Raw genomic sequence first — 23,239 nt, forward strand, 5'->3', positions numbered from 1 at the left:
TGGTAGAGATGCGTCCTTATGCGCGATTTAACAAAGGTCATCACTGTATACTTATGGTTATTGATGTGCTGAACAAATACGCATGGGCTGTGCCGCTGAAAAGTAAGAACGGAAAAAAGGTAGCTGAAGTGTTCACCAAGATAATTCGAGATAGATGTCCGAAAAATTTGCAAACCGATCAAGGCAAGGAATTTTACAACGCAGATGTTCAGAAACTAATAAAGAAACACAACGTCAATAATTATTCGACATACTTAGTAATGAAGACCTCCGTCGTGGAAGGATTCAATCGCACGTTAAAAAATAATATGTGGAAAATGTTTACATTCAACAGAACCTACAAATGAATCGATGCGCTGTCGAATCTCGTATCGCAGTACAATGGATGTAAACATCAAACTATCGGAATGCGTCCTATTAATGTTATCCCCGCGATCGCCGATAAGCTGAATACGGTGTACAGCAATGTAATAATTGCAGCGCCTGCTAAATTCAAAGTAGGCGATCATGTACGTGTTAGCAAGACTGTCTTCGAGAAGGGTTACACACTGAACTGGACAACCAAAATATTTACTATTGCCAAAGTACGGACAACTAATCCTGTAACTTATCTACTCGAGGATTTTCACGAACAGCCTGTCGCTGGAGGATTCTACGAACATGAACTGCATCGTGTTAATAATCCTGATGTATACCTGGTGGAAAAAGTATTACGCAGAAAAGATGACAAGGTTTACGTGAAATGGTTGGGATTTAGCAATTTATACAACTCATGGATAAACAAGGATAATGTATTGTGTGGTGGATCGATATAGATCCACACGAGGAACGGCGTACGACCGCCGCTAGCCGAGCCGCCGCTGCAACCGCTAAAACCTCCGTGCGGCGCCGTTTGGCGGCGCGTACATGGAGAGGTTTTCTCGCAAGAAAATTATGATCAACAGACAATAAAAAGCCGGACTCCGCGGGCCGACACACTCCGCCGCGCTAGCTTCCCTAGCATTTTACCGCAGCTAGAAAGTCATCGGCCTCGGCTACAAGCCACATCCGCTGAAGAAACGGCATCGAGTCGCCTGGCGCTGAAGAAGCGCCCCGGCATCCGCTGAAGAATTGGCACCGACTCTCTCGGCGCTGAAGAAGCGTCCCGGCAGCCGCTGCAGAACCGGCATCACGTCTCTCGGCACTGAAGAAGCGTCCCGGCATCCGCTGCAGAAACGGCGTCACGTCTCTCGGCGTTGAAGAAGCGCCCCGGCATCCGCTGCAGAAGCGGCATCACGTCTCTCGGCACTGATGAAGCGCCCCGGCATCCGCTGCAGAAGCGGCCTCGAGTTTCCAGACGCCGAAGAGGCCTCCGACGAAAGCAACCACGCCAAGGGTAACGCGGACGCCCCCGCAAGCCGGTTCCCCGGCACGGAAGCCTGCCCAAAGGCGGGGACCGGCAGGAAAACTGCAAAGACGTCTACAGGAGCTATTCGGAGGAGACTCACCCGAACCCCTAGTAGGGCAGATGGCACAAGGGACACTGACGGGTCGTTCTACACGACCACACACTCCGTCAGCCACGGGAACTGACCCCCTCGCCCCTTTACTGGGAGTCGCCCAAGTCTCCAGCACCGACCACCTCCACGGCAGGAACCGCGTGGAGGCTGCAGCGGATACACCTCCCGCAGCGGCCGTTGACACGGCCACCTATCTCAATCTTGGCCTACGGCGACTCACGCGCAGGACGACCGATATCACTTCGATTCACTCTTAAAGACGGGCCTCATTCTGACAAGAAGAACCGAGATACTTTCGCCCGGACCCCCAGGCGAAGGAGGGCCTGGAGAAAGGAGAAGAGCCCGCTTAGAAACGCGCTAAATTCCGTGGCCCGTCGCACTTTAAAAAGACTCGCACACACGCACACATGTAAAAGGCGTGACACAAAATAAATGTACATTTAAAAGGGTACAACGAGTCACATATTTATATTACACCCTCCCCGCGAGCGAAAGATCACTTAAAATAACACATACCTCCAAATATTGTAAAATGCATTTTATTGTATTAAAATAATCAATAAACAATTGTTATAATAAAAAAATTTTTGTAATTTGAACCTTTATTGACAATACCAATCGTAGACTGCTATCGAGCTAAGTTCTATTTTTATATAAAAATATATTTTATTATCGCATTTGACATATATCCTAACCGAATATATATGTTTTAACTTAACCGGGTACACTTGTTTTAATATATACATTTTTTACAGCGGTATACTATAATGTTCCCATGGTAACGTATCGATTGATTCTGGTACGATATATCACTTGTCATCAGAGCGATTTTAGTTTCGGACACTGTGTACACTTCGTGCAATTTTGATCTACTGCATGATTGTTAGCGAGTCGTTTCAATCTCCTTTTTCAAACATTGTGTATAATCGTTAAAAGTTATCGTTCGCGCTACGACATTACCTTTAACGCCTTTGGCCTTTTTTGTATTGGCCTTTTACCGTTCACTCTCAACGCGTACATCTTCGCTCTGAGACCGACGAATTCCATCATTATCGCTCCATTGTTTTCGTCTTTCATCAAGCCCGGAACTTTCTTATTTACAAACGGTATACTGTACGCGTTGTCAGCGGGATAATCACTCCTTGCAATATTACGTTTCATGTGCTCGTATACATCATCGCATTTGATATTGTAAATGAGACTGTCAGTGTCAGTGTACATTATTTTACATTTGTTGCGATACAGAGGATACATGTACTTGTGATAAAATTCATACAAACAAACCTTTGATACTCGCATTCCTATATCGAGTATGCACATACCCACTAAAATCGGCTTGTTAAATTTCACCTCGAGTTTGCGCAATTCAACGGCAATTAAATTTTCGGCGAAAACGCTTCTACTATGAAAACTTGGTTTTGCGATCATTATCTCAGCACCGTATCTTCCATCCCATTTTGTCAACAGTTTTACATCTACATGATTGCCAACATTTTCCATCGTATTGTCGAATACTGCATTGTTCATCAATTTGTACAAATTTTTCTCAAAATCATTAGTTGCACGCGTTCTATTTGTAATTGTGTGTTTAATTCGATATAATCGCGGAGCCATGGAGATTGAGAAAATTGAAGCACGCGGTATATCTTCACGATACGAAGACCATGACGCGTGCACTGCTGCAGGTTGTGATAATGAATAACATAACGTTGTTTATTGTATAGCGTCGCGAGAAGTTTTTCCTGTCTTTTGCCGGGTGGTTTATCACGTGTTGAGCAAACCGGTAGGTCAGCGTGTGCGTCATGTAAATCTTCCGGATACTTCAAGTCGACCTCGAGAATATAACCTATGGGCGAATCGATAGCGATTGAAGATACATCAAATTTTAAAAAGTCTGTAACCTATTGAAATTCAGCGTAAGGCAGCGGTTGACATATTGCCCACCCGTACAAGTTGTTTACGTCAAAGTACGACGACAATTTCGATGGATCGTAAGACATGTATTTGTTATTGGCTTGCGCGTATCTACCGGAATATTGACTCAAGCCACCACGTATACCGCGTTCGATAAACATGAGCGTATCAATGTCAGTGAGCAATTCAAAATTTATGCCGGTATGTTTCAACATTGCATCCCACGTAAAACCTGGCAAAGTATAATAATACGCAGGATCTAATCCATAACTTGCGATACAGCTATCGCGAAAATTTTCAAAAATATCGATCAATAACAAGACATCAGTCTTCAGGTACAAATCGCTGTATTCGCCCAAGGTTCGAATAGAGAATCGTTGCCAGACGTCCGGTGAAATGACAATGATCGCGTACGCGTGTATCCTCTGTCGCAAATGGCTTCTTACACACGTGATATTGCGTCGCGTTAGGAAATGCCGCCTACTGTTCCTTCGACAAAGTTTCCATGGGGGCATTGGTACATAAAATTACTTTTACGCGGTGCGCTAACTCTTCGAGTTGCTCGATGAACCACGAAATACAATCCGTATCGCGACGGCTCCGAAAATATGATAATGAATTATTGTATGAACAACGCAAGTAATATGCTATGCTAAATACTTTGTGATGCTGATACGCGTGCAATGTACATCCCTCCTCTTCCTTCTCACTTACCATCTTCTGTAAGATGCACTCAAGGTCGGCATATACCACAAATGGAACTCGCTCCTTCCTGCTGTAATTGCGAAAGCTTAGCCACTTATTGTCCTCGCTGGGTAGCAAAATGGTGCAGTCGTTTAATTTTTTGCAGTCTATGGTGTGACTCTCTAGCTTCTCGTTGGAGTGGAAATAGTGCAGACATCTATAAAACATTGCAATTTACTATCGTCTCATACTTCCGATACATTGAATTCATGAAATGTACTTACCGATCGCAAATATATTTTCTGACTTTATAATTGCTCAACTGCAAGCTCACGAGCAGGGATAAGTTCTTGATCCAAGCAAAATGTCCCGTGTTGTGGTCTCGAGGATCCGAAATGTGCAGCAAGTTGATGTGTTTGTCCATCTTGCAGCTGGTGAGATGTATCGGGAAGATCACATGTCTCGTTTCCTTTTCCGTTTTCTTTTCGAAACAGTACACGTTGATTGATATATTGTTTTGTTGTTCGAATTTTGTTATTTGATTTACAGATATCGGAAACTTAATGTTCTGTAAATTTAATATCGACGTATAATGTAGGTACGAAGATTCTCGATCTGCATTTCTTTCGGTTGAAAAGCAGCGACTACGCGAAACATGCATTATCCGCAGATTTCACATTAATTACAGCTCGCTTCAGTTGTATTTCACGCGGTAACTCAATGTGACACTCCGCATGCAACGGATTGTATTTGTTCACATTGACCGTAAGATTGAGTATTTTTGACAATGCCTATCCGCTATCGCGTTCCTGGAATTCTTCCAGCCATCCCAAAGTGGACTCGATAACACGTCGCTCGTATCACTCTTCGAGTTCAGATGCGGAAAAGAGTTCAAAGTTTTTCGTCATAATACTTTTGTTCGGACGTTTTTCACTCGCGACGAACTCACCGTTAAACACAGTGTTCACTTTGAGATTGGCGTGTCTCTCCATAGCGTTTTGTACATGTCCGAGCACTATGTTCTTCGCACTCTGGAGAAATCGAAGAAGTTCGATATAATTTATATTTAAAACTGCAACAGTTAATATGCGGCTGTCGAAAGCAGTGTCTATTTCACGCCACAAGAGTCCTGAATGTCCGGCACCAGTATGCACAAAACGTAACAAATGTTTTAGTCCTTCCAGTCGCGTAATTTGAGCAACCAACGATTGTCGAACACCGATCGATAATCTCGGTCGTTTAGCTCGACTATGTCCTTGCAACGATTCGATGCACTCGTCGCACTTTTGCACTCATGCAATATATTCTTCTCGCGAACTCAGTTCACGTTCAACTCGCGCGAGTTCTTCCATTTTTTTCACAAAACGCACTTTCATAAATTGTTTTTTTTTTTATAGCTGACCAGTCACTTTCTTCTAATACCCATTCTTCTTTATAACATCCTTAAGTGCATAAAGGATACAAATTGCATGGAAGTATTTGAAACAGCGGTCCTTTACAATCTGAACAAAATCTTCCGTCTATTGCATCATATATCTCAATTAGATGCTTCTGAACTGCATACATATGTGTAAATAAATCTGTCATTCGCAACATACATGAAGTGCATAATGCTAAACTACCTCCTGTAGAATAATAAAAATATATACAACGTATTTTTGTACGTCCATTTAGCGCATTGATTTCCGAATTATATATTAATTTATTAGCTCTTTCCATAAATTGATCATTACAGTCACTATGATAATCACTGTCGCCTGCGAATATATGTTCTTTATCGAATGACTCTTCATCGAGTATTCTTTCGAAATTGTTGTCCACTTCCATCACTTCGGGAAACTGTTCGTCGTTGTTGCCATTTATAAGTTGCACATCCATATCATTCATTTCTTCATCGTCTAATACGTCGAATATTTCTTCGACTGGAAGATTATCACCCATTTTTAACTATATCACATATGCTCTTCTATTACGCATGCAAACATGGCACATTTAAAAAACTTTTATTTTCTTGCTGTCGTTGGTATGGTCTTCAGCAAGAACTTGTTGCTCGCGTTCGATGTTTATCATTATCTGGGACTTGGACTAAACGCGCGCTTCAAATCTTCCTGATTTTATATATTCTATTTCCTATGTGCGCTCCCAAAGTTTTTCCCAAAGTTGCCAAAAAAACTCAAACTAAAATCCTTGTGTTACGCCCTATCTAAAGAATGTATATATCCTTTCATCTGCTACAACTGTAGAGAATTCGTTATCAGCAGCCAGATTAGACAGCGCTCGACAACATATATAAATGCGGTGCCATACTGCTCGTATCCTGGAACGCAGATATGCTCTGACTGCAACGTCGTACAAATATTTGGAGATTGGGATCAGCGTAGAACCTGTGCCTACCGTGGAAATAATCCTCGGTGACAATTATTAGTGTTAGATAAAATACTTTTTTCGGAGGCTGTTGAAAATAAAAACTAAAGAATATCTCTTTTTACTTCCTATCAAAGTATCTATGTAGGCATACATTAGATAAAATTCTTTTTGGGACCGAATGTTCTCCTCAAAAGGTCTCGAATATTCTAGAATATTCTACACGGGACAAAAACAGAGGATCGATAATATCAGTTAAAAATTATAAATATGCCGATAATAATATGTTGGTAAAAAATACCAGTAATAAAGGGTGTATATCAGTTGGACACGGGGCAATTGGACACAGTCCAATCACAAGTCGCTGTTCCAAGGGACCCTACAAATATCTTTAATCACACGGTGCTGTGATTAGCTGTGTCCAAATGCACCGTGTCCAAGTGCACCGCTCCCGTAATAAACACTACACATAATTTTCTTTTGCGCTATAATGCATCATGGCTGACATTGGTTTATCGACGTATGATTGCTTAATTGATTGGCTACGACGCTGTGTCATGGATTTATTATCTTGTTTTGGAAAATGTATCAATACATGTGTTAATAATTCTGAAGACGAATAAAAGAGGGGATAAAAAATTTTGGTGGAAACTTGTCTATATTAGTAAGATTTAGACTATGGTTTCGTCAATCGTTCTGTATAGACGAGGTTCGGTGGTAATTCCCGGATACAGTAAAAAAATAAAAAAATGTAAGGTGCTGAGGTGAACGCTAAACACGCAAATTACTGCTTGCCCGTTCAACATGATGACATCCCACCGTGCAAGAAAAGATGTAAAAAATAAGTATCAATGCAAATTTTTTTTATGCACCTTTGAATTATTTTTTTTATGCATGTTTAAATTATTTTTTCATACATTTAGTAGTAGTAGTAGTAGTAGTAGTGGAGCAGGTGGGCACATTAATGCCCTTGCGTCACCTAGATCTAAAAGTTCCATTGTGACCTCCTGCTATTTTTTTAGAATTGCGCTAATAAACCCAGCTTAGTATCTGACGCCAAGTTAATCAAGCTACTAACCCTTTTTTCGTTTAGATCCTCATGCTCCAAGAACATGCAGCCCCAGGATCTATACCTTTTACATATGAGTACAGGACACCGATATAAAATGTGGGCGCTGTCCTTTCTCTCCTCACCACATAGGCGGCAGTCGCTTTGTTCCGTAAGCCCAAGTTTGTTTAGATGGCCCAGTGTGATGTGTCCCGTGAGAAGACCCAATCCCACCTTCAGCCTTAGTCTGTTCATGGCCAGGAGCTCGATGATGTTGATTCCCGTTACAAAAGGTACTCCAACGATCTGCGTGGCTGGGTCCATTTGGGTCCCCAGCTTGGCCAACTCGTCGGCTATCTCGTTCCCGAGAAATCCCTGATGTCCTGGGATTCATACTAGAGTTATCTTGTTAGATTCCCCCAGTCTAGCTAATGCCTGCATGCAGTCCCAAACTACAGCCGATTCTGTAATGGTCTTTGCAAGGGCATGTATGGCCGCTCTGCTATCAGAGCATATGTAAAAATGCTGGTTTGCACTATCGTTTACAGCAAGGGTTTCCGCACACCTCAGGATGGCCATCACCTCGGCTTGAAAGACCGTGGCCAGCCCGCCCAAAGGTATGCTTTCTCTATGGTTTCTTTTCGGCCCATAGATTCCTACCCCATACCGACCATTTGCACCCGATCCGTCTGTGAACCAAAGATCCACTTTTGGATCAGCTAGTAATTTAGACTTGTTCCAGTCGTCTCTAGTTGGTATTAAAACTTTAAATTTCTTCCCCAACTGAGGTTTTCTTGGAATTCTATCCTGTTTTAACATGAAGGGGTACTTCTGAGAAAGTCCCAGTCTAGTGTGTCCTAGAACGGTATTTTTCCATTTCCCCTGACATCTAAGTCTATAAGCCGTTCTCCTGGCTTGGTATTTTATCAGCTGACCGAGAGGTGGGCAGCAGAGAGCTACTTCCAGCGCCTCCGTCGGGGTGGTTCTCATGGTCCCTGTCACAGCCCTCAGATAACTACCCTGTAGGCTTTTTAACAGGTTCCTGGCCCCCACCCTCTCCAATCTCGGTCACCATACTACCGCTGCATAGGTTAGTCTTGGCAGCAACACCGTTCTGTACAGCCAAAGGGCAGCCTTGGGTTGAAACCCCCAGTTTCTACCCATTACTCTTCTACAAGCCCACATGGTGGTATAAAACTTTCTTCTCTTCTCCTCGAGGTTTGGCAGCCAGCTTAGTTTAACATCCAGGATCACTCCAAGATACTTCACCGAGCTTGTGTAAGTTATTTCCCTGCCCCAGAGCTTTAGTGGCTCTATGTGTTCGGGTTTGTATTTCCTGGTGAAGACCACTGCCAAGGTCTTAGATGGGTTGACCGACAGTCCCTTCTTTCTGCACCAGGTTTGAACTATCCTCAAGGCTGCGTCCATCCTCTCCTTGAGGATCGATATGAAATTTCCTCTGGCAATGATAGCCACGTCATCCGCGTAGCCATATACCAGGAATCCTGCTTCTTTTAATTCAGCCAGAAGGTCATCGACCACTAGACACCACAGCAGAGGAGAGATTATGCCCCCCTGCGGGCAGCCCCCAGCCGGACTCCCCCCAACTGAATTTTCACCCAGGCTTACAGTTAGACTTCTGCCCGTTAGCATGCTTTGTCCAGTCCACGATCGCCTCTGGGATCTTGTTTCTGTACATTGCCTCTTTGATAGACTTGTTAGAGGTGCTATCAAAAGCTCCCTCTATGTCTATAAAGACTCCTATGGCGTATCCCTTGGCTTCCAGCTGTCCCTCAACTCCGCTTACAAGGTGATGTAGGGCAGTCTCGGTCGACCTGCCCTCCCTATAAGCGTATTGAGTTGTGGTCAGTGGGCAAAAGACCAAGGGTCCTGTCTTCAAGTATCTGTTTACCAGCCTTTCCACTGTTTTCAAAATGAATGATGTAAGGCTGATCGGCCTGTAATCCTTGGCCAAGATATGACCGTTTCTGCCTGGTTTAAGGATAAAGACTACCCTCGTCTCCCTCCAGGTTTGTGGTACTAATCTCAGGGCTATACTAGCCCTGAGTACTTTTGTTAGTGGACCTGTCAGCACCTCCAGTCCCTCCCTTAGGAGTGCCGGGTAAATGCCGTCCGGTCCCGGTACCTTATAAGGCTCAAAGGTTTCTATTGCCCATTTGACCCCGCTCAAGTTGTACGATTCTGGTCACGAGGGACCACTCTTTGGTCATACGAGGTTCTCTTGATTGATCCTCGTCTCTGTTGCTCCGAATCGTGACATCCTCTCTGAATCCCGGAAAGTGAGTGGACATCAAGTGTCTCAGTGTCTCCTCCGTTGATTCAGTGTATCTTCCATCTGGGAACTTAAGACATCCCAGTTGAGGTGAATTGTCTTTGCTTAGGATTTTGTTGAGTCTGGAAATCTCCGGAGAACTTTCAACGCTCCCGCAGAACTCCCTCCAGCTCCTCCTCTTTGACATTGTGATTTCTTTGCTATAGCGTCGTTGGGAGCTCTTGAAAGCTACCCAATCAGTTTCCGCTTTTGACTTTTTTGCTCTATTGAAAAACTTTCTTGTCTCAACCCTGAGCTTAATAAGCTCATTATTCCACCATGGGACCTTGGTTGAGACTTGTTTCCGCCTTAGTGGGCAGTTTACTTCATAGGCCTCTATGATAGCGTCGCTGACAAACTGCGACGCCACTTCTAGATCCTGTTTTGTATTAAATCTGGACGGGGCTTTTTTCAGAATGGTGCCAAAGTCCTTCCTGTAGCTCGTCCAGTTTGTGCCTCTGGGGTTGCGACCCCATTTCCCCTTTTCCCTGTGCTCGAGCACAAAACGTAGCTGCCTGTGATCCGATCCCGAAGGTTCGTTTGAGACCCTCCAGTCTCTCACCAGGTCAGCCACTCCCCTCGTACACAGGGTTAGGTCTATAACCTCACGTCTTCTGCAGTCCATGAAGGTGGCTTCCGTTCCTCTGTTTAGGATGATTAGCTTGCTGTCCATGACGAATTCATGTAGGCTTTCCCCTCTCGGGTTGATGCCCGTGCTCCCCCATCCCACATGGTGGGAGTTTGCATCGCAACCCAGGAGTACCTCCAGCCCTCTCTCCTCCGCATATTTCATCAGCTCCTTGACTTCCCTCTGTGGTGGAAGGTCTTTGGCGTCATAGAGCATGTAGACTGACCCCATAAATACATCCCTATGGGTCCCTTCGTCCAGATTAAGCCTCACTTGTACCACCGTGATGTCTCCATTACTGAACTGCGGCATAAAGATTGCATTTAGACCTTTTGTCACTATACATGTCCTTATTTTTCCCTGGTGGACGAGATAATCTTGCCACTACCGCTCAGGCCTTTTATAGCGTTGTTCAAGAGCCATGGTTCTTGTACAAGCTATTGCTATTGCTGTCTGCATCACAGCCATGCCCCTAGCTAAAATCGCTGAGGTGCCTTTGCTGTGATGCAAGTTAATCTGCACCACTGGAACTTTGAGACCTGTCATTTCTATGCAGACTCTTTCGTTCCAGCGACTTCCACCTCCCTTTCGCATTCCTTGCCAGTCAACCTTACAGTTGCCCGGCCCACCCCACAAAAGGGTTTCATTCCGCAGTCCTTTAGGGCCTTCAGAAAGGAGTCGCCGACAAGAACAGCAAAGTGGGCGCTTTCGGCGTCCCTGCTCTCGCTCCCCCTGATGACGACCCACTCGCTGGCTGCCAGTCCTGCGTTTTGTCTGTCAAGAAGTTCAAACGCCTCTTTGACAGCCAAATCCGGCTCATCTAGGTGTACTACCAGCCTGTGACGCTTCGGAAGCTCCTCAAGTGGCAGCACACGTAGCTCATTCTCCCCTAGTTTTAACTCCGAGGATAGGCTTTTCAGCCAGTCCGCGGATTCTACATCGGAGCAACCGCAAATGATTGCCCCGTCTCTCTCCCAAACTCCGATAAAGAGGGGAGCCCTGGTGCCTCTTGGAAGTCCCAGGATCCTTTCCCTGATCAGTTTTTTAATAACGGCTATTTCCCCGAGTTTGATCTTGTTTTCAGGGTAACCCTCAATAATGAGTGCCACCCTGACTATTCCTTTAGTCACCTGTGCAAAGGACCCTTGGTCACTGACCTTGGGCTTCTTGTCCAGGCGTTTTTCTGAGGGGCTGGGGGTCGCGAGATCCGGTCTGGGGCGCTTTTGCGTCCCTGATGGACCCGCCTCCCCCCGAGCTCCTGTTACGCCTCCAGAGGCAGCACCCGATTCAGAAGTCTCTTCAGCCCTCTCTCTCGCCCGCTGTCTCTTCAGCTTTCTTCTCGCAGCCCCACTCATTTTCGGGCATGGCTCTGCGAGTTTCTTTGCCACGGAATCGGACCGAGCATCGGTACTCGATCCCGCGTTGCTTCCTCCTTCTCTAGGTTCACTTCCTAAAGAAGCCACCCCCTGGAGAAGGTCATCTATTTTTTTGCTTTTGTTTGTACCTGTGTCCATACTTGTTCCCACGAGTATCGCGGTCGCGCGATCTCACCCGGGCAGAGCCGCGATTTCCCGGGGCTCGGCAGCGTACTCCCGGAGGTCGCCCGGTATCCGGGAGGCACCGTTCATGACACAGCTCCCCCTGTGCCACGCAGCCCTCAACACGGTTGCTAACACCTTGGCTTGGGGGGTTCCTCTTAGATGACTGCGGCCGGGAAACATCCCTGAGCGGATGCCCCGACCGCAGCCACAGCCCCACCACCAACGACAAGGTGGGAACCCATGCGGGGGGTTCATACATTTAACTTTTGTTATATTTTTTTTATAGCACTTCGCTAACCACGTCATACTGCTCGTATCCTGGGACGCAGATATGCTCTGACTGCAACGTCGTACAAATATTTGGAGTTTGGGATCAACGTAGGACTTGTGCCTATCGTGGAAATAATCATCGGTGACAATTGCGGTAATCAATTAATATTACCTACAGAAACTTGGAGAAAGCTGATGGGAAAACGTCTCGACATCCAACGGCTTCTACAAACTGACAAACCATCTCCGCTACCGATTCAAGATTTGGTAGTGGAATTTTGTAAGATGCGCGATTCCAAAATTATAAAACTTACATTATCTAATAAATCTTTATATTTGAAACCTGCTACTATAAACACATTATTTACTTATGAAAGTTGCATCGATCATATATATGTATGGTTGTCTGAAAATACGCATCTCGTTAGTGTAAAATTCCGAAGTTTTGTAAATGTTTTTTGAGAGAAGAACATTACTGAAATACAGGGTGTTTTTTTTTACTTGAGACTGCTAAATATCTCGAAAAATAAACATTGTACGACAAAAATGTCTCAAATAAACCCTCAATAGTTTCGAGGACGCAATTCAATCCTACAAAAATTATCCACCTCCCGCCTCCCCCCCTGGAGATGGGGCGGAGGGTAATTTTGAAATCTTAAATGGGAACCCCTACTTTTTATTATAGATTCGAATTCTACATCCAAAAACACGTAACTTTTGTCTGAACTATTTTTTTCTATTTCTGATAGATGGCGCTGCATTCGGCGAAAATTGGGTAACCTTCGTTTTCTTCAAAAAGAATCCCCTATAATGACGCTACGTCGACGAAAAGTAACTTTTGTCGGAAACATGTTTTTTTCGAATTGTCGTAAATATCTACGATAATTTTTTATCCGTTTTTAGCTTTACCCAGGATTAACGACGTGGATATGACGGAAATTTAATCCCTTTGAGGTGCTTGATTACAGTGAGTCCCCTTGCCTCTCACATTCGGGGTGCTTGATTATCGTGAGTCCCCTTGCCTCTCACATTCGGGGTGCTTGATTATCGTGAGTCTCCTTGCCACTCACATTCGGGGTGCTTGATTATCGTGAGTCCCCTTGCCTCTCACATTCGAGGTGTTTGATTATCGTGAGTCCCCTTGCCTCTCACATTTGTATAACATTTTTAAAGGTCAAGGCCATTGAAGATTGTAACTTTTATTTTCATTTTTTAGTTAAAACGGATAAAAAATTATCGTAGATATTTACGATAATTCGAAAAAACTTGTTTCCGACAAAAGTTACTTTTCGTCGACGTAGCGTCATTGTAGGGGATTTCCTTGGAAGAAAACGAAGGTTACCCAATTTTCGCCGAATGCAGCGCCATCTATCAAAAATATAAAAAAAAAGTTCCGACAAAAGTTACGTGTTTTTGGATGTAGAATCCGAATCTGTAATAAAAAGTAGGGCTTCCCATTTAAGATTTCAAAGTTACCCCCCGCCCCATCCCCAGGGGGGGCGGGAGGTGGATAATTTTTATGGGATTGAATTGCGCCCTCGAAACTATTGAGGGTTTATTTAGGACATTTTTGTCGTACAATGCTTATTTTTCGAGATATTTAGCAGTCTCAAGTTAAAAAAAAAAACTTGTATATCATGCGACAAAAGCGATATGTGAAAGCAACGACTATGACTGCGAGTCGCTCGTTGATTGCGAGTTGCTAGCGTGCACCTTGAAAAATATTACGTATGAGGCTAGGAAGTGAAATAACACTCTGAAAAATATATTACTTTATTAAAAAAATATGTCCTTTTTACTTCCATTCCTATCTTTGAAAAAAGAAATATCTGCGTAGGTATACGATAATCTCAAACATTAGTATTAGATAAAATTTTTTCTTTCTGTTGAAGATAAAAACTAAAAGGATGTCTCTTTTACTTCCCATCAAAGTATTTATGTAGGCATACATTAAATAAAATTTTTTGCGGGACCGAATGTTCTCAAAAGGTCTCGAACTTTCTGGAATATTCGAGAATATTCTAGAAGACGGCGCGCGAACGGGTGACCGTAGAGGGGGAAAGGCGGGTGAGTGACGCGGCCTGCTCGCAAACCGCTGCGAGCAGGGAGAAGGAAAGGCCACGAACGCGACAAAAAGCGGAGAGGGGAGGATTGATAAAATGGTCAATTATATCAATATAAATTATGTTAAAAAATATGTAGAAAGATATGTCGATAAAAGCAGGTTGTAGGGTCGATAAAAATTACCAATTATGTCGGTAGGAATATATCGGTAAAAAAAATAAAAATGTTGCTAAAAATAAATATGTTGGTAAAAATATAAATATGTTAGTAAAAAGATAAATATGTTGGTAAAAATACCAGTAATATATCGGTAAAAAGAAATGTCGGTAACGTCGGTAAGTTCCCCCTCCCACGTGACGTCAGCCTCCACGCCTGCAGTTCCCCTCACCCCTTACCCCCCTCAGAGAACCGTAGTTAGAATCCCTGTACTGTACCTACTATTTTCAATTTTTATTGATGAAACATCTGATTTAACGAATGAAAAATGGATGACGTTCCTTGTTCGATATGTAGATTCAGAAACTTTAGATGTTAGATCACAATTAGTAAAATTAATTCATATCAATGCAAGAGATTGCAGTGCAGAACAATTATTTAATGCGTCTCAGTCTGAAATTTACAAAATGCAGATTCCATTTCCAAATATTCTTGCGTTTTCATGCAATAATGCTTCCGTAATGACGGGAAACATATATCTTTAAAAAAAAACTAAAAGAAAAATGCAAACATCTAATAACAGTTGCATGTCCATGTCACTCCGCCGCATTAGCCGCGCATGTTACATGCGCGAAAATATCCGATTTTTGCGAAGATTTACTTAGAAAAACTATTAATTACATTAACAGCAGTCCAAAGCGTTCAGCTATTTTCAAAGCGTTTTGCGAAGATTTACAAGACAGCCATCACAAACTTTTGAAGTTGTACTACTCGGTGGCTTTCCGTTATTCTTGTGTCGATAGATTTTTTGAGTTGTGGGATACTGTAAGACAGTATTTCCTTGATGAAATGGTCGTAAGTGCAAAAACAAAGTCTGAGGAATATTTATTGTCACTTATGAATAATGTTGACACTAAGGCATACTTCCTATTTTTAAAATGTTTTAAATTTTTTTAACACATTTAATGCTTTCTTTCAAGCTCACGAAACTAGAATACATTTATTGCAGTCTACATCCGTTAATTTCCTTTTGCAAATTTCTCAAAACTTTTTGAAACCTAATACATTAAAAGACATGCATACAGTTACAAATATTACTTTTTTGGAACGGAAGAATCATAAGTCTATTAATGATATTAATTTGGGATCGGAATGTGAAGGATATCTTGATATGTTAATTAAAGAAGAACATGCAAATGTTATTCATAATATTCGAAAAAACTGTTTGCAATTTTATGTCGTTGCTGCCGAAGAAATTAAAAAAAGATTACCTCTTAATGATATCTTTTTATTTAAATTACTAAGCTTTCAAGCGCATGTAGCTTTATTTGAAAGTAATAGAGAAATATCTTTTAACAATATTTCTTTTATTGCTAAAAGGTTGAGCGGTTTTGATGAAAATAGCTTAAAGAAAGAATGGTAATTATGACATTTATTTAATATTATTTGAGAAACATTATCACAGAATGTTCAAGCAACATTAGCATAACATTAATTACAACGATATGACATATGTGAATTCAGTATTACCGAAACCTCTAAATTGGTGCCAAATTGATCGTTATGATGTTATATACAACCCTTATAGAAATATCATACTAAGAATCATTAATAATTACTTATTATCCAGTATTTTTAATACTGAAAATAAATAATTATCAATTATTTTTAGTATGATATTTCTATAAGGGAACGTTAAATACGATATACTTGAAAACGTTATATGTTACTGAATATCGTTATAATAACGTTGTAGTAATGATATTTTGCTTATTGAGATCATTCCACATATTTATTAATAGTTACAATTTAAATAAAGACGAACATTTATAAACTTTTACAATAAATATAGCATTTTTTAACCTTTACAAACTGAGTATTTAGTATTATAGTTACATGATAATTAAAAAATTATTTTAATAAGACGTTTGAATATTTATGTAAAAGTTAAAAAATGCTATATTTATCGTAAAAGTTTATAAAAGTTCGTCTTTATTTAAATGTTAACTATTAATAAATATGTGGAATGATCCCAGTAAGCAAAATATCATTACTACAACGTTATTATAACGATATTCAGTAACATATAACGTTTTCAAGTATGTCGTATTTAACGTTGTACATGACATCATAACGAACAAACTTTGGCACCAATTTAGAGATTTCGGTAATGCTGAATTCACATATGTCATATCATTATAATTAATGTTATGCTAGTGTTGCTTGAACATTCTGTGATAATGTTTCTCAGATAATATTAAATAAATATCATAATTACTCTCACAGCATATTCATTGCCATAAAGTTACAGTAACCTTAAATTGTAAGATGTTAACATTACACGAAAGTTAATAAACCTGCCATTAACCTTCTAATAACATGAAAATGTTTGTCTATATTCCAATCATTGATATTCCATTAACATTACAGAAACTTTTCTTGTACGGAACGTTACATTAAGGTTAATATGCCTAGAACCTTTCAATATTTTTAATAAAAAACATATCTTGCAGCAACTGGTCTTTATGTTGATTTTAAATGAAATTTAGCACTTTTATTTAATTTTTCACTATTTTCATACCTGAAAATTTACTCAGTACTGGTCGGACGCAAACTCAAGAAGACCTCAGACAACCTCCAGGTTTCTGGTCTATCACCTTAGCTACTGCGCTATTTCTTCAACTTGTATTAAGTGTTTTTTATTATCCCCACCCTTACAGAAATATCATACTAAAAATCATTGATTAATTACTTATTCTTAGTATTAAAAGTATAATGTTTAATAATATTCTGTGATTCAAATACAGCTCTTAGTGCTCAAGTATTTCAATGTTTAGTGTTACAAATACTACCTTATGAGTGATTTCAATACTTAAATATTGACATACAATACTTTGTTCAGTGATAAAATACTTACGTATAGCATTGACAATATTTAAATACTAATATGTAATATTTTGCTAAGTGATGAAATACTTAAGTAAAGTACTGTCTTACTAAAGTACTGTCAAGATTTAAAGTATTAACCCAGACAGCACACAATATTATTAATAAATATTTATAAATATTAATGATAAATGTTTATAAATATTTATTTCAAATTATTTTTTTTAAATATTATATAAATATTTTATAAATATTTTTTTATATATACATAAAGAGAGAAAGAAACAGGTATGAAAATCTTTATTCCAAATATTATTAAAATATAAGCTAAATATCTGAATATTTTATACAATGTTTTATATAATATGTATACAAAAAATTAATTTGTAATAATATTTTGTAAATATTTCTATAAATATTACGCATGAAAAAAAATATAATTATTTATTAAATTAATGAAGAAATAAGAAAATCGAAATTTAAATTGGTAATGTATACTTAAAAAAAAATTATTTAAACCAAAGTAAATATATTGTGTTAAATATAATTTCTTAATTTAAAAAAATATTTGTCAGATTTTAGAAAATATGTAATAAATATAAAGAAATATTTTTTAAATTTGTAAAATAAGCTGTAAAATTATAAATTTCTAGATAAAACAATGATTTATTTGATTTAAAATATCTATATATAAGAATAACGATTTCCTTACAAGAAGAAAATTAATTTTTTTTAATATAAAAACTGTATTTAAATAAATATTTACTTGTTTTAAAAGTAAATAAAATCATTTTGTAAATCTAAATAAATTATTTTCTAATATTATAAAAGTATCTTTTTTGTGTTTTAAATTAAAGTTTCTTTTATTATCAGAAAACAATTTATTTAAATTTACAAAATAATTTATTTGTATTTTACTTTTTAAACAAGTAAATATTTTTTAAATATATTTTTTACATACTTTTTACATTTAAAAGGATCTATTCTCTTCTTTTAAGTAAATCATATGTTTTCATATATGGATATATCATATATATATATGTATACGAAGCGTCACTTAATCAAAGTGACAGTGGTGCAGTAGGTAAGGTGAACGACTCAAGAACCAGAGATCTCAGATTCGAATCTCAGCAATGCCCATACAGCACAGATGCTTACAGCAACATTGCTACAACGTTGTAAGATTGCATATTGCAGTGCAGTGTTGCAGAGTCATTGCAGTAACATTAATTTGCAATATTACTTTAGCAATATTGCAACAATGTTTCAAAATTTACGAATACAATATAATAATTACGAATATTATATAATATAATAATTACGAATTATTAATATAACGAATTACTAATATAATATTTTTTACTTATTTCCCTAACGAAACATGTACATTCTGAAAATGTTTGGAGTATATCTGAACAGAATGTTATTAATATTCTTGGAATATTCGACATACGTACTAAGATGTACTGAGTATACAGGGTCATCGAAAAGTATCGGACCCCCCTAATATTTTCAGTTAGAATGCATTTTGGAGAAAATGTCCAGTAGCAAAGTTATATGGTTTCAAGTGGGGAGTAAGATGATGACCTTGACTTTGACTTTGACCATGTCCTTCAAGGTCATTTTAAGGTCAACCTTATTTTTTTAAATGGAACCCCCTACATTTTATTGCATATTCTTATAAAACGTTAAAATAAAACATTTTTTCATTAAGTACTTTTTGAATTATAAAGGTTTGAAGTTAACAATTTGTTAAGTGGCGTGTGGGTCCGGCCAGTTAAGGCAAAAGTGGCGTGTGGGTCCGGCCAATTAAGCTGCATTCGCGATCACTTTCGGGCAGTATTCCGCCGTAGCCTACTAGAATTACCGCTTGAAGCCGTACAACTTTGCTATTGGACATTTTTCCAAAATGCATTCTTACTGAAAATATTAGGGGGATCCAACACTTTTCGATTAATGTATTTTCTTTAAACCAATTAATTGGTCTCATTATTCCGCGCACAAAAGTATTAAGGTTATGATTACTGAAAACTAAATAATATTTTACAAGATATTTTACATTTTGTGTCAAAAAATTGTTAACTTCAAACCTTTATAATTCAAAAAGTACTTAATGAAAAAATGTTTTATTCTAGCGTTTTGGAAAGCTCTCGAGATAAGCTATAAGAATGTGCAATAAAATGTAGGGGATTCCATTAAAAAAAATAAGGTTGACCTTGAAATGACCTTGAAGAACATGGTCAAGATCAAAGTCAAGGTCATCATCTTACTCCCCGCTTGAAACCATACAACTTTGCTATTGGACATTTTATCCAAAATGCATTCTAACTGAAGATATTAGGGGGGTCCGATACTTTTCGGTGACCCTGTATATTAAGTAAGTTCTTACTTCCGCCCTACAGTGATTCGTAGTATATATTAAGAATATTCCGGAGTATATAAGGATATCTACAGAATGTTATTATTATATTTTTGTGATATACCGGTATATCATGCACGTATATACTATACTATATATGTGTGTATATGTGTGTATATGTGTGTGTGTATATATGCCTGTGTATATTGCCTAGATTACATTAGGTTAAATAATTTTTTTCTTAAATTTTATAAATGTTTTTATTATATATGTAACATATTACAAGCACTACATATTAAATTTTTGTTGAAAATTCGGAATATAATCTTCCAAGAAAAGACAAATTTACATATGTAGTGCAAACAATGGGAAGATCTTATACATACTATTTCTCTGTTAAAACATAAATAAAATAAACTAAAAAATAAAATGAAATACAAATTGAAGAAAAACTTAAATTTATATATGTAATGCAAGCAATGGAAAGATCTCACAAATACTTGTTCTCTGTTGAAACACAAATAAAATAAACTAAAAAATAAAATGAAATACAAATTGAAGAAAAACTTAAATTTATATATGTAATGCAAGCAATGGAAAGATCTCACAAATACTTGTTCTCTGTTGAAACACAAATAAAATAAACTAAAAAATAAAATGAAATACTAATTGAACAACAAAACTTAAAAGACATATTAATATCCTGTAATAACCTTCAATTTCTTTATGGCTCTGTCTCTCTATACGCTCTTTAGCATGAGCTAACTATATTTTGATAGGGTCTGCAATGTTTTTGTTAGTTGCATCAGTGTATAATTTTCGCATCACATTTAGAAAAAAATTTTTTTTTTCATTACATCATTATTTCTTAACAGAGTAATATACAAATATCTATGTAATTTTTATAAATCGATCCCGATAGTTCACATCGGTAGATAGCTAATTTAATATACTATTTTCTAATTGGTCTAGCGAAATTGATGGTCTAGCGGAAAGATCCTAAGTACCAGCCGATGTAAATATATGTGTGCTATCGCATCATGTGTTGATGGGACTCTTCCTTTTTTAAGTGACAATTTCTTATATGTATTATTTGTCATATGTACAAAAGACATAATTTAACAATATTAATAATTGTAGACATTTTTAATTCATTGAAGAAATAAACGTTACATATTTGAATCACAGAGTATTACTAAATACTGTATTTTTAATACAGAAAATAAGTAATTAATCAATGATTCTTAGTATGATATTTCTACAAGGGAAGTTAACGGATTACGGTCATCATAAACGAGCCTTAACGCCATCATACGGCTACATACATAACATCATCGATTTCCGATCCTGATCTCTTTCCGTTTGTTTCATGGACGATGCAAGATGCAAGAAAACGAGCATGATTTTCATCTAAAGTAATCCATCTTTTTATTGAATATTGTTTGAAATAGCCCCAAAAGGAATGGCAGGTAATTGTAGAGAGAAACTTGAAATAAGTTATATAATATTTATAAGATTTATTTGACAATTTATGATGACATATATAAAGTATAATTTGAGGTTATTGAAGAAATAAACGTTACATATTTACGAGTGTTAATTTGTAAAGAAATAATATAGTACTATTTAATAAAAACAAATGATGATTGTTTTTTTAAATTTAACTTACTATTAACAGAAATGGAAGGAATCCGTTAAACTTGACCACTTGACATTGTACTTGACCACAGCCATTCATAGCGACCGATGCTTACAGTTTTTCCACTAAATAGTCACTGCAAATGGTAATTAAACATGGTCAAACGCATTCCTCCCCGCATAATTTCCTTAATATATTTAATATATTTCCTTAATAATTTCTGCAAGTCTGAAGAGTATGAAAAATAACTCATACAAGTATCTTGTCTGTACTCTAAATTACATAAAGATCGTAAATTATGCAAGGCATTAATAGCCTATACATATTTGTTAAATATATTTCATAATTTATCATATATACATGCAAAATTATTCTGCTTAAAATTTGGACTTACAATTATTCTTGATTATGGCAGATGCATAGTAAATATAAAGATTTACTACCAAAATAGTTTAACTCTTTAGTTTAAACTATTTTTTGTTAGTACTAATGTACTACATACAGTAATGTATGTTCTTCTTTGTTAGCTCTGTCTTCATTTAAGCCCATCAGATTGATTGGCATACTGGTTTTATTTTTATTTCAATAAAGAATAAGAAGTCATGTATGCCGATGTATGTCAGCTTGACCGATTTCAGTAAAGATAGAACCTTATATACACAATTATACAAATTATATTAAACAGATAATAATACAGTTAAATTAGAACGGCTTGAATATTTTAATATTAAACGTTTCATAGTTGCTACATAAATTTTGTAAGCAAAAATAACCTCAAATTTATATCCTATATATGTCATCATAAATTGTCAAATAAATCTTATAAATATTATACAACTTATTTCAAGTTTCTCTCTACAATTACCTGTCATTCCTTTTGGGGCTATTTCAAACAATATTCAATAAAAAGATGGATTATTTTAGATGAAAATCACGCTCGTTTTCTTGCATCTTGCATCGTCCATAAAACAAACAAAAAGAGATCAGGATCGGAAACGATGATGTTATGTATGTAGCCGTATGATGGCGTTAAGGCTCGTTTATGATGGCCGTAATCCGTTAACTTCCCTTGTAGAAATATCATACTAAAAATCATTGATTAATTACTTATTTTCAGTATTAAAAATACAGTATTTAGTAATACTATGTGATTCAAATACAGCTTTTAGTACTCAAGTATTTCAATATTAAATATTACAAATACCTATGATATGAATACCTACCTTATGATTGGGGTATATATCAGTTGGACACGGGGCAATTGGACACAGTCCAATCACAAGTCGCTGTTCCAAGGGACCCTACAAATGTCTCTAATCACACGGTGCTGTGATTGGCTGTGTCCAAATGCACCGTGTCCAAGTGCACCGCTCCCGTATGATTGATTTCAATACTTAAATATTGATATGTAATACTTCGTCCAGTGATAAAATACTTACGCAGAACATTGTCAATACTAATACAATACTAATATAATACTTTGCTAAGTGATAAAATACTTACATAAAGTACTGTTAAGATTAAAAGTATTAATCCAGATAGCATACAATATTAGAAAGTTATTAGATAAATATTTATAAATATTTATTTTGAATTACTTTTTTAAAATATTATATATATATTAGATGAAGTAAAAAGTTCTGAGCGTTTTTTCGCTTTATTTCGACGATGAAATTAACATAGTTAGGATTATCCGATTTCGATCAAATATGCGCCGTTTTGTTCGATAACTTTTGTCCATTTTAAAGGCAATTTCATAATTCCGCGATTGAAGAAGTCCTCGTTCCTATTGGTAAAAAACTTGACCAGCTCATTTTCACAAGCCTCTCTTGAGGCCAGTTTTGTATCATCAAGA

At 37.9% G+C, this 23,239-nt stretch overlaps 1 protein-coding gene across 1 annotated transcript; it reads right to left on the minus strand.

The window, feature by feature from the left end:
- Window positions 1-3,893: 3,893 nt before the first annotated feature.
- On the minus strand, window positions 3,894-6,038 carry LOC116851862. The gene is made up of 4 exons (XM_032831697.1): window positions 5,831-6,038; window positions 5,066-5,169; window positions 4,382-4,665; window positions 3,894-4,314 (listed from the first exon to the last, which is right to left on the minus strand). The coding sequence occupies exons 1-4, from the start codon at window positions 6,036-6,038 to the stop codon at window positions 3,894-3,896; spliced, it is 1,017 nt and encodes a 338-aa protein (XP_032687588.1).
- Between the last annotated feature and the right edge of the window lie 17,201 nt (window positions 6,039-23,239).

This window comes from Odontomachus brunneus, unplaced genomic scaffold, assembly GCF_010583005.1.
Source record: "Odontomachus brunneus isolate Ranch 3 - 2012 unplaced genomic scaffold, Obru_v1 Obru_scaffold_194, whole genome shotgun sequence".
NCBI classification, from domain to species: Eukaryota; Metazoa; Arthropoda; class Insecta; order Hymenoptera; family Formicidae; genus Odontomachus; species Odontomachus brunneus.

Excerpts from the sequence above, each read along its gene's own strand:
- LOC116851862 (XM_032831697.1), bottom strand. The coding sequence starts at position 6,038 with ATGGGTGATAATCTTCCAGTCGAAGAAATATTCGACGTATTAGACGAT. Across the intron at positions 4,666-5,065 it reads AGAGACACGCCAATCTCAAA|AACATTAAGTTTCCGATATC; the intron begins GTGAACACTGTG and ends TTAAATTTACAG. Across the intron at positions 4,315-4,381 it reads AGAAAATATATTTGCGATCG|ATGTCTGCACTATTTCCACT; the intron begins GTAAGTACATTT and ends AATGTTTTATAG.